At 42.1% G+C, this 12767-nt stretch overlaps 1 protein-coding gene across 1 annotated transcript in view; it reads left to right on the top strand.

Annotated features, from left to right (window-relative positions):
• AIG1 (androgen induced 1) overlaps window positions 1-12767 on the top strand; it is a 285647-nt gene that overhangs the window by 235000 nt on the left and 37880 nt on the right. Inside the window, 1 exon segment of the mRNA XM_017847604.1 lies at window positions 1620-1735. Coding sequence (XP_017703093.1) covers window positions 1620-1735 — 116 coding nt within the window.

The raw sequence follows: 12767 nt of genomic DNA, 5'->3' as shown, positions 1-12767 counted from the left end.
TGGACAGATCTCAGCTCACTGCAAGCTCCGCCTCCCGGGTTCACGCCATTCTCCTGCCTCAGCCTCCGGAGTAGCTGGGACTACAGGCGCCCGCCACCTCGCCCAGCTAGTTTTTTGTATTTTTTAGTAGAGACGGGGTTTCACCGTGTTAGCCAGGATGGTCTCGATCTCCTGGCCTTGTGATCCGCCCGCCTCGGCCTCCCAAAGTGCTGGGATTACAGGCTTGAGCCACCGCGCCCGGCCTTAATATTTCTTAAAAATCATGCCTTTCTATTTTTTTCTAAGAATATAAACAACAGGTTGCTCCAAAGATGTTCATTTAGATATCCCCAACATGCCTTTTGCCTGCCAAGGCCCACTTGCCACCTGGTTCCATTTTGCTAAAATACTTATTAGACTTTGAAAATCATAATATTCAATTTCCTCCCTTTGCCTTGAATACACAAATAATGCAGGAAGAGCAAGGCAATGATTCTTTCTCGGCTGTTTAGGAAGTACTAAATAGAATTTAAACCTGCTGATGAGTCAGTTTTCAGTTCTGCCATCTTTATACTCTTGAGAAAGTCTCCAATATTGGAAGGTAAATACATATCCTGACCCAGTTTTATCTTAGAAACTCTTTGTTCCTCATATCTGTCCACTAAATTTCAAAACCGAGGGCATCTGAACATTTGAAAGGTTTAAGAATTTTAGTTTCCTTTCTTCTTACCAATAGATGGGATAAATTTCATCTCCATCCTGTTCCAATAAACTTAGTGTCTAGAGTAACTACTGGATCAGAAAAACAAAAAGATGTTCTACTCAGCTTCTTGGAATTCTGCCTTCAGACATCATGTCTAAATTCATGCACTGCTGGTCCAAACTGGCACACCCTTTCTGGAAGCTAATTTGGCGTTGTTTGCTAACCTGCTGCTCGCGCACACATAATTTGGCATTATTTATCAACAGCCTTAAAATCTGTATAGCCTTTGACAACAAAAACATAATTTAACATTCAGACAAAGAGTTCTATGAAAGATGTTCATCATGATGTTTTTAATAAATGCAAGGCTGAAAATCTTTTACATCTTGATATCCAGGAACAAGAATTGGTTAAATAAATCTTGGTATATCCATATAATGGAGTTCTCCAAAGCTATGGTCAAGACCGATTTTCTAGAAGAATTTCTAAAATACCATATCAGAAATTCTCATGCTGCAATATTATGATAAAAATCCAAAGCAAAAGTGCACACACAGTATGATATTAACTATGTATAAGTAATATGAACAGGGAAGGAAAAAATGGGACGTACACCAAAATGTTAACAGTGGTTATTGTTACTCCTTTCTTTTGTTCCAGTTTTTTCTTAGACATTTTTCTATGCTATCAAAATTCTCTGTAATGGGCAAAAAATAAAACAAAATTTCAAAAATTAAGATACAGAAGAAAAATATTAATGGAGCAATCAAGGCACTATGTGGTTTTATGTCCATTCTACTTCTTTGGCGAGCCGTAGACTTCTTTCTGCCTGACACTTTCCTAGGAATTTATAGTGTGCATTCTCCTACCGGAGAAAAAACAACTACAGAGAGACAATGATAAGAATCTGTGTCACCTAGTCTCTGTTATTTTCCAGCACACGACGGTTCTGCCCTTTATATTAATCGAGATGAGGACATCGCACCATCAGTATCCCAGCAGGAGCAGCGGACTCACTGCCATATGTACCTTCTCTGTTGGCTATATATTATGGTAAGGACCATGCCTGCTGGGCTTTCTTATTGTATTAGATTTTGCACTGCTAAATTTGGGCAAATATTTCATTATGGATATAATCACTAACAGATTCACACTGTGTGCCTCATTTGGTCCAAGACCTGCGCTTTGTCTCGTTTCCCCAGATGCTTATATTTTTAGAAAGTATATGCCAAACCTCACACAACAGGAATTTGTTGAACAATCCCATGTAAGCAGTGGTTCTTCCAAGGCTACATTTTTCAACTCTTTTCAAACTAAATGTTTTCTTGGACACCGGTTTTATTGCTTAAGGGCTTTTTTGCTTTGGGATTTTGTTGTTGCTTTTGTTGGGGGGCAGGGGAGTTGCAGCAAACACAGATGAGAACAGAAGTGACCTCTTAGAGCAATGACTTTAAACTTACTAGGAAACAAGTGAAAATTGTACGTTTTCCCCGGTCCATTTAAAACCTACTCCAGAATTAGCTGTTACATGGAGAATGCATTAAACTGTTCTGTTTTTAAATATTGGGGTAAATAAAACACAAGAAATCTTCATTTGATCTGTTGTGCACAATTCAGATGGAAGTGTGAGGTGCCAAATTTATCTGATAAAAGAATTTTTGCCTGGCAAGTCTACCTCACATTAATTTCAGTTCTTATCAGGTTTTTAACACTTCAAAAATTATTTATCTTAACATAGAGAATTTCTTATTTCTCTTTATAATTCCAAGTCCTCTTTGACATATTAACACCCACAGAGGAGTTCCCTCCTGCCAGCATTTCTGCCTCTTGGGACTCTTTTGTCCTGAGTTCTGGGTCACTATCCCCTCCTTTAAGCCTGAAGGACTGGATAATGTTCTTCCAAACACCCCTCAACTGTACTTAATCCCCCCAAATCCTAGAGCTCTTTGGGAGGCCCTATCTCCCTGGAGCATCTTGCTCCAGCTGGAGTTGAAATATAAAATAAAGGACGCTACAGTACAAGACACACTTTGCATAAACAATCACATGATGCCCCAAATCTGAGCAGAAAGGAGATTTGCTTCAGGAAGTCACACCCTCTGGCTGGATATAAGGGGACATCCAGAGGATGTCCATGTGGACAAGCATGAGCCACCGCGTCCAGCTGGGAGGAGCTCTACGACCATGTGGTCCTCCCAGCTGGGCGTGGTGGCTCACGCTTGTAATCCCAGCACTTTGGAAGGCCCAGGCAGACAGATCATTTGAGACCAGGAATTCAAGACCAGTCTTGCCAACATGGTGAAACCCCATCTGTACTAAAAATATAAAAAATTAGCCAGGTGTAGTGGTGGGCATCTGTAATCCCACCTACTTGGGAGGCTGAGGTGTAAGAATCTCTTGAACCCGGGAGGCAGAAGTTGCAGCAAGCCGAGATCGTCAACTGCACTCCACCCTGGGCAACAAAGCAAGACTCTGTCTCAAAAATAAATAAATAAATAGATAAATAAATAAGCTCCTCCCATTGGCCCCTCCTTCAACTAGTAAAGACCACTTGCAAGGACTAGGGAAGTGTTTGTTTTCCTAATTACTTTCTAAGCTTTTTCCCTCATCCTAAACCTTAAGTTTCTCTGATAGAAAATGTCCAAATGATCAGAACTCATACCTGCAATATGACTAAAGTTATGTCTTAAAAATGGATTTATGTGCTTTATACATATGAACATACATTCAAATGAGTGTTATCTTTCAGAATAGTCAAGTAGGGAGACTGCACAATTATTCCAGGGATGCCACGATGTTTAAAACATACCTGGAACTGCCTATAGCCATAGTTTAAAAATCAGTCTCACTTCCCACCCCCACCCCAAATACGGTCTCATTACTTTGCACTCCTATTTGCTTACCTGTGGAAAAGGCAAGTTCTTTACTCTGGGAACTCTGGGTATATTTCTGCGAATTCATTTATATGCTATTAAATTATCTACATCTTGTAGAACCCCAGAGATTTCAGGAACTATGTACTTTCTGATGGCCTATCTTCCGTTGTGGGTAGAATCAGCCCACGTTCCAAAGAGACACATGGGAAATGCCACATAGTCCTCATTATAGACCCCCAAGATCCCTCATGAAAATGAAGCATTACTCGTGCTCTGTATGCCAAGTGAGGCTTGCCAGCTCTGCGTACTCCCTAAGCAAACCAGTACTTGTTTGGACATGTATTTACATTAACCAGTGAATTCTCTCAGATTTGTTCTGAGAAAGCATTCAAAGTAGACTTTTTCCTTTGGTGTTCTGCCCTGGGCATTCATAACTATGCCAAAAGCTAAACAATGGCCCTCACGTCATGTCACATTATGTAAATCCAAGATTTTAATTGTTATCAAAAAGGTACTGGCTTTTGCTTCCTTTCAGACTATGTTAGGGCCAACATACCAGTGACACAACAGCCAAAGGTTTGGGATATGAAATCTTTTGATAGCATACCAGGGTTGTAACTGGACATTCCAGAGCCCCATGCCAAGATGAAAGAAAGCATTCTTCTCATCATATGCTGATTATAAAAGAAATAGATGGTCTGTGCAATACTGAGTAAGGTTGAGCTAAATCTATACCTCAGGGGCTGCTGTCCAGGCTGGCTGGCTGTTTTGCTGGGACTCTAACTTACTGTCCAGTTAGACTCAGCTGGCCTTCCTTGTCTGAATCTATTCTCTTCCCAGGTTTGGATAGTGAGAGTAGAGAAAGTGAGAGATACCTGGAGTTTCCCCATTGACTGGTTCCCATTGAGCTCCCATTCTTGGTGGCTCTGTTTCCCAGCCCCGTTGCAGTCCTCCCCAGGCTTAGCATCTAAAGGCCATCCCAATCTCCTTCCATGATGACTTCTGCCTTTTTGCCACGTTTCTCTTTCCCCCAGCCCAAACATCACCTGTCCATTTGTGGGGAGCTCTTAACTCCTTTCCTGGACACTCCCCTGATCATCTTCCCTCCAACACACATTTCTCTGCACCTGTTTGTGAGATTTTCCCTAATCAATGAGAGGACCCTTATTTATAGCATTCTGGATACATACAGAGGTCTCCTTGGTGTCTGATGTAAGAGTTTAAGTATCAGGAATCATAATGGGTACACTCCTTTGAGCCAGACACTGTGCCAAGTTCAGTTCAAATATTATTTAGTTGCCCAAACAGTCCTTAAAGATAGGCATGATATCTTGCCCATTTTTACAGGGAAGCATGCTGAAGTTTAGAGAGAGTACATGACTTGCCCAGGATGAGCCACTGGACTGTTGCCAGAACTACGGTACAAGCCCCAGTGTGTGGCTCCAGATTGTAGTCTGTTAACTGGACCCTCCATTGCCCTTGCTGTGTGAAGAGTAACTCTATGAATGAACGTATTGAGTTTTTTATTTTGTTTAGAAGAAATACATAAGAACCAGCCAAGCCTGGTAGCTGAGGCCACTTTCTGGGTTGGAAACATTTCTAGACTTTAGCTTTCTCAGAAGTAAAACAGGGAGGAGGACAGAATGTACCTCGTAGTTGGAAAGACACAGTTATTGCATATAAAGCCCATAGAAAAATGCCTGACTCACAGTAAAAAAAAATACCTATATTTGCTATTTATCAGTTCTGAAATGCTCCTCAACAAATAGTAGTATAAACAGTAATGTTTTCTTTTCAAGGCTTGAGAATTTTAGTTACCATGTTTTCTTTTTACTCATTCTGGATCATTTGCACAAAATCAAAACAATTTTAGTAGTCATAAACAACTCTAAGGGATATGAAAATATATATATTTTAATTATAAAAGAATGATTAGGAAATCTTACAGGGGTACTGGGTAACAACAGGGAGCTGTAAAATCATGGACTCCTGACTTTTGTCGCCTTCTGGTTGACATGTATAAAAGAGAAGACATCTTTGCTCCACGTGGTGCAGTCGTCTGGGGCTGAATCTTTTCCCAGGCTGCCTCCACCCTCACTTCCAAGCACCTAGAATCCTTGTCTCTCTGCATTTCTGCTGCTTCTCATTGCTCTGCCTTTCAATCTGCAAGATACAGAAAGAGGAAACCAACTCAGACCCTAGGAAATGTACATCCTCAAGACTTTAAGAGTGGTCTCTGTCCTGAGGAGTCTTCTTCCAGCCCCTGGCTATTCTCCCCTCCTTCAGGGGTTTCTCATTCAATCAGAGCCCATGTGAGATGTCAGAAGCCATGTATAATACATGTTGATCTCTCAACCCAGGACACATCAAGAACAAGTAGGCATTAGTGAAGGGGACGAAATGGATCCTGGGTGTTTCCACTTATGTATAAATATTCCTTGTCAACTGCTGTGAGTGTATTTAAGGCAAAATAGAGATAGCTGTTGTCTCTGGGCCCTAGTGGTTTTAAACAAATTCCATATTCCAAATCTCATTTCCTCAAATGTGTTCATTGAATAACTTTCCAACTCAGAAAATAAAGCAAAGTAAAATCAGAATTGTTAATGGAAAAAGCAAACTCTGTAAAATATTTAAAGAGGTTTGTTCTGAGCAAATATGAGTGAGCATAGCCCAGAGAACAGTATCAAGAGGTCCTGAGAAAGTGTGCCCAAGACTGTTGGGTTACAGTTTGATTTTATACATTTTAGAGGGACAGAAGTTACAAGCAAAGACGTGAATCTATACATGTAAGGTATGTATTGGTTTGACCTGAAAAGGCAGGATGTCTCAAAGAAGTAGTGGGTGGTTACAAGTCGTATGTGGATTCAAAGATTTTTCTGGTTGGGAGTTGTTTGAAAGAGTTAGGCTTTGTCTAAAGACTTTAAGTCAGTAGAAATAAATGCTTGAGTTAAGATAAAGGAGATTATGGAGACCAAGTTTCTTGTTATGTAGATGAAGCCTCATAGGTGGTAGCCTTCACAGAGAATGGATGGTAAATGTCTCTTTTCAGACCCTAAATGGCATCAGGCTTTTGGTTAATCTCTCCTAGATCCAGGAATGTCCTGGCTGTATTAATGGAGACTCTCTACAAATGCAAAGATCCCCCACAAAAGATGGCTCTGCAGAGCCATTTCAAAATATGTCAAAGAAATATATTTTGGGCTAAGATATGTTTTATTTCCTTCAGGACCTACCATCTGTTATGTGATGCTACATCAAAATCAGGTTGAAATTTGGAATCTTATTGCCATGAAGAGTCTGTTTTGTTAGTCTTATGATCTCTATTTTAAAGTTAATCCTGGTCGGTTATGCCTAAACTCCAAAAAGGAGAGGGTACCATTAGGCATGTCTAACCTGCCTTCCCCTAATGGCTGCGAATTCCATTCTTCAGGTTTCTCTAGGGTCCCCTTGGCCCAGAGGGGGTCCATTCAGTTGGTTGCGAGGCTTAGGATTTTGTTTTTGGTTTACAGAATGAAGTGTGTTCATTCTTTTACGATCATTCCTAAATTACTTCATGTCAGAATTCTATCTTCCACAAAATTTGATTATCTCTCAACTGGGCAATTTTGGATGATTTTTTGGCTTCTTGTTGAAATGTTTTTGTTTCTCAAGTTTCTGCTGGAAACATACATTGCTTTTTATTTACATACAGTATTTGTAAGCCAGAGAAAAGTTCTCAAAATAAAATAAGAGTGTACTCAAATTTTAAAGTCTTAGAATTTTTAGCTATGAATGAGTAAAATTTTTAGGAAAAAATTTGTACCCTCTTTACTAAGAAAATGAAATTTTAGACCACATTCAATTCCTTCCGTTTAATCAGATGTTTCTTCACCAGTTAAACAAATCTGGCCGACATGTGTTCTTTGACCAGCAGATGACATTTTTCTCAGTTCAACTTGAATCTTTCACTCCACATAGCTGTTGACTTTTACATCTGTAATGGTTTGTGTACATTTTTCTGATTTTCTGGCATTGGAGAACCGAGTCCAAGATGAATGAAGTTGATAATGTTACTGGTGGCATATACGTATGGGTCTGCAGCAACCTCATTTCTTGCCTCCTCAGAAGAAAGAATTTGACCAAGGGGCATAAGGCAGGGTGAGACTGAGGCAAGTTTTAGAACAGGAGTGAAAGTTTATTTAAAAGCTTTACAGCATGAATGAAAGGAAGTAAAGAACACTTGGAAGAGGGTCAAGTGGGCAACTTGGGGGATCAAGTGTGCAGTTTGACCTTCTGACTTGGTGTTTTATGTGTTGGCATGCTTTCGGGGTCTTGTGTTCCTTTCCCCCTGATTCTTTCCTTGGAGTGGACTGCCCACATGCACAGTGGCCTACCAGCACTGGGCAGGGGCTGCATGCTCAGTGTGTTTATTGGAGTTTCATGCACGCTCACTTGCGGCATTCTACCCTTACCAGTTGAATGCTCCTAGAAGGTCATATACCAATTAAACTCCACTATTTTGCCTCTTAGTGTGCATGCTTGAGTGCACTCACCCAAATCCTGAGATCTTATCAGGAAGCTGTTGATCATGAACTTTAGGTGTCTTTCTCCATTGGGAGACTGCCTTTCCCTGGTGCCAACCACAACCAATTATTATTTTAAAGAGGCAGTTTTAACAACAACTGACTGACCATCACCTGATGGTTGCCTGACATTCTTGTTTGTAGGGGGGTGGCAGGTGAGTGCTCTCCTGCCCTTTCATGTCTGACTAACTACCTACTGTAACAATAAGTGTCTCACATTCTGAAGAGAGCTACCTTTCTTGGGGCTTATAATAGACAAAGGACTCTGCTCACTTACTATCACCAAGTCCATCCATGCTCCATCATGCCCGTCTTCCCCACCCTCTTCCCAAGTTGGGGAAGAGGGACAGGGTCTTTGCAGTCTTGAGTTTTGGATCTAGGGGAGCCACTGGGGGAAGGAAAGGCCTCTCCATGCTGACCAAAGCTAAGTGTGAATCTCTAAGGGAATCCCTGGTAAATAATAGCGATGAGGCAGGAATTTAGGAAGCTGACTCGTTAGCCTTCCTTATGTCTCGTATTTAAGTAAGGAAAAGAGTCTTGGAAAGATACGGCAGGACAGAGGGAGGGGAAGCTGTAAAGCGGCCTGTGATCCCATCATTGTAAGTGTCAAAGTTTCTTGTAGATCTGGTTTGACATAGAGGAAGGTTGCTGGAGTTGAGCTGTCTTGATGGTAGCCCACCCAAGAAAGAATGGCTCCTGGGCAGGAACCCCATGGTTTCTGTGTGTGGGTGTGCTACCCTGGACAGGAACCAGGGGGTGTTAAAGAGGTCTAGCTGGAGCCAGTCAGATCTCCCACATAAGGAAGCTCTTCATTGCAGAAACCCTTCAGAGACCCCTGCAAACCTCACACATATGCACCCGATGCAGAGGTGAGCACCCGGACTTCAGCCTCACAGCACTGATCAGTGGGAAGCAGGGATTTGCCAACCACAGGGAAAGCCCCTTGCACAAGCACAGGCAGTGAAGTCAGAAGATATTCATCCTTGTTCCCTTTCCCCCATCAGAAAGGAAAGAGGCATCTCAGAACCAGGCCATGTCCTCCTCTTCTATTTCAGTGTCTTGGAGTACATGGAATAAAGAAGTAAACCCTCTCCCATTCAGGGTTCCAGGAATAAGCCTGGTATGTTCAAGGAAAGCAGAAGGCCACTGTGTATGGAAACAGAGTGAGGGGGAGAGTGCACAGAGCTCCTAGGGTGAGGGAAGGACAGCGTTATAGGCCACTGGAAAGACTGCCCTTAATTCAAATTGGGAGTCATTGGAAGGTTTGGACAGAGACTTGACATGAACTGAGACATTTCTAAGGAATCACTTTGGCCAATGTGTTAAGACTGGATTGAAGGCAAGGGTAGAACAAAGAGAAGAGAAGGGAAGGCTATAGAAGAAATCCTGCTAAGAGATGAAGTGGCCTGGACCCTGGTGGTAGAAATGGTGTTAATAGAATTCTGGATATGTTTTGAAGGTAGAGTCAACAGGATTTCCTGGCCAAGTTTAAATTAAACTCTGGACTCAGCCCCTTTAATAATGTTTAACCTTGGTATGGAAGGCAAAATAATGCCCACAACAAACCCCCAAAGATATCCACATCCTAAAATCCCCAGAACTTTTGGATATGTTCCCTGACATGGCACATGTCAAAAGGGACTTTGCAGGTGTGATTAAGGTAAGGACCTTGTGATGGGCAGGTTAGCCTACTTTGTCCAGGTGGACCCAGTCTAATCCCGTGAATCCTTAAGAGTAGAGAGCCATTCACAACCGTGGTCAAAGAGACATGACTGCCGAAGGACAGTTAGAAAGATGCAGTGGAAAAAGGACTCGAACTGCCGTTGCTGGCTTTGAAGACAGAGGAAGGGGCTGTGAGCACGGAACAAGGACCCCCTCTAGAAGCGGAAAAAGACAAGGAAAGGGATTCTCCCCGTAGAGCTTACAGAAAGGAACTCAGCCCTGCTGACACCTTAATTTTAGCTCAATAAGACCTATGTTATACTTCTAACTGTAGAATTCTCCAATGAATGTGTGTTGTTTTAAGCCACAAGTCTGTGGCAATGTGTCATAGTAGCAGGAAAAAAACGAATACTTGAACAAATCACTTAATCTCTATGGGCCTCAATGTCCTTATCTGAAAAAAAAAAGGCATGATGATGGTGATCAGGCAGGATTGCTGTGAGAATCAGAAAAATGGGTATACAATGTTCAGCACCTAACTGGCACTCAGTTCCAGTGGCCATTATTATTCTGTTTACACGCTAGGAATACTCCATCCTCAGAGAGGCTCAGCTTAGCTCTTTCTGCAACTTTCTTCCCTCATGAACCTTACCCTGGAAGGCAGAAGTCCAGATCTTTGAAGTTAGATACTCCTTGTTTAGATCCCCTCTTTCTGGGGTCTTTGAGCAAATTACTTATCCTCTCTTAGCCTCATTGTTACCACCTTTAAAATGGGAAAGAACGCCTGCCTCAGAGAGTTGTGAGGATTAAAGAGTCCATAGGGATGCTCAGGAAATGAGAACATCTTTCCTTCCTCCTAGGCAACAAAATTCCTGAATGCCTGCAGAGACCCTAGGAGAAAGGCTCATTTTCTTTTTCTCTCTCTCTTTCCCCACGACCCTTACTTTACTTTCATTTTATCCTCTGTTCTTCATACAAGTTTTGGTCCTACTTTACAGGATGTGTGGCTCTTCATAACCTATTAAGAATGTTAAATAGTTTTCTGAAATTTTCTTATGGTTCATATATTAAGTTATTTCCGGAGCTCTGCTTTTCCCATGAGATTTGGGAATGTCATTACTTTCCCATTATTCCAATCTGCTATTTGTACAAGCACGTTGCTGAGAATGCACTATTTTCTCATCTTGTAAGGAAAAGTCTATCTGGGCAGTTGAAAGCCTGACAACAGAGAGTGTGTCTTGCCCTTGGCCCCTGAGAATGTCCATTTGAGTGTTGGTCAAATCGACTTCTTAGACCTGCATCTATATAGAAAAGGCTTATGTATATAATCTGTCTCAATCCCCAATATTTATTATTCTGAGTTTTTTGTTCTTCTACCCCAACAGCTGGTTCTCAGACATTCTGGGAGTACATGAACGACTAGAATTCCCCATGTGCTATTAACCTTGCCCCACCCTGAAGTCATGTTTTATGTGGTTATGATCGTTCCCACACTCCTCAGCTTCCCTACAGCCATGCCCATACCGCTGCGTCTTTTCTCCATAGTCTGCTCAGATCAGCAGTGTGATGCTGCTTGTGCCCTTGATGCTACTTGGCAATTTTCCTGTGGATTTCTCCAGCCATCTGTATTCACTCCCTCTGCCTCCACCTCACTCTCCCAGTCCTCCCAGCAGATGGCCTGGCCTTTTATTTCACAGAGAAGATAAAAGACTCTAAACAGGGGCGCCTTCGATCTCCCCCTGCAAACATCATTTCTGTACCCATCCTCTCTTCAGCTCCTGAGACAATAGGAAAACGGTCTCTATGTCTTTCAGCAAGCAATCCTTCCTTCTGGACTCTGGCTTCATACCCTTCCACCTCTCCTGGGACCCCATTCGTGCTCATCACTTCATTCTCCTGTAACTTCATTCTCACTGCTGGATCCTTTCAATCAGCATCTAAACACACTGTAGTCCCAGTCTCCACCTTACAACATTGCTCTTCTAGGACCAGCCCCTGTACCTCTAGCTGCTTCCCTATTTCCCTACTCACAGCTGAGTGCCTTCAAAGAGTTGTCTGCATTGTCTCTACTCTCACACAGCAAAGGCTTAAGAGACAAGGTGGTGTAATGGTTGAGAGAGTGAATTCGTGAGCCAGACTGCCTAAGCCTGTATTCTGCTTCTGCCATATGAACTGGGCCAAGTCACTTAACCTCTCTGTTTCTTGGTTTTCTCATCTGTAGAATGGAATAGTAAGTAATAACTCTCTCATCAGATTGGCATTACCATTAAACTAATACTAGTCTTTAGTATATGTAAAATGCACAGGACAGTAAATCACACAGAGAATGTACTATGTTAATATTATTATTATTAATCCACACCAGTGTGGCTTCAGCTGTCATTACTTCAGCAAAACTTTGGCTGATGTCACTGGTGACTTCTCTTTTGCTGCATTTATGGAATGCTCTGTAGACCTCTTCTCAATTGACACTTCAGCAATTTGATACTAAAACACACCCCCACTTCCTGATATGCTCTCTTCCTCTGATTTAGGTGTTGTAACCATTTATTTTCCCTCCATTCTGAAGATGATCCCTCTCAGCCTCATTTATTGGCTCTTTCCACTCCCCCCAAGCCTCAGTGTTGGAATTCTTCAGAGCTCACTTCCAGGTCCTCTTGTTTTACTACCCACTCTCCCTAGGTAAACCCATCCACATGTGTTTGTAATGCCTCCATTTCCGAACTCCATCCTATACCTCTCTCCTGAACCTACTCCATATCTATTCACTTAGCAATTGCAAACCAACCTCATGCCATGCCAGATGTCTGCATCCCACCCGCAAACCTGCATCTGCTTGTCATCATCCCGAAACTAGTCGTTCATGCCAGAAATCTATGAGACATCCTTAACCCATCTCTTTTAGGCCCACTCCAGGCAGTTGTTCACCAATTTCTGACTTCTGTACCTCCGATGTACTTTTAGAATCTTTATCCTTTGCTCCAT

This window comes from Rhinopithecus bieti, unplaced genomic scaffold, assembly GCF_001698545.2.
Source record: "Rhinopithecus bieti isolate Rb0 unplaced genomic scaffold, ASM169854v2 scaffold_29254, whole genome shotgun sequence".
Taxonomy (NCBI): domain Eukaryota; kingdom Metazoa; phylum Chordata; class Mammalia; order Primates; family Cercopithecidae; genus Rhinopithecus; species Rhinopithecus bieti.
Note: the sequence above shows the minus strand (reverse complement) of the source record. Positions and strands in the feature narration are given on the sequence as shown.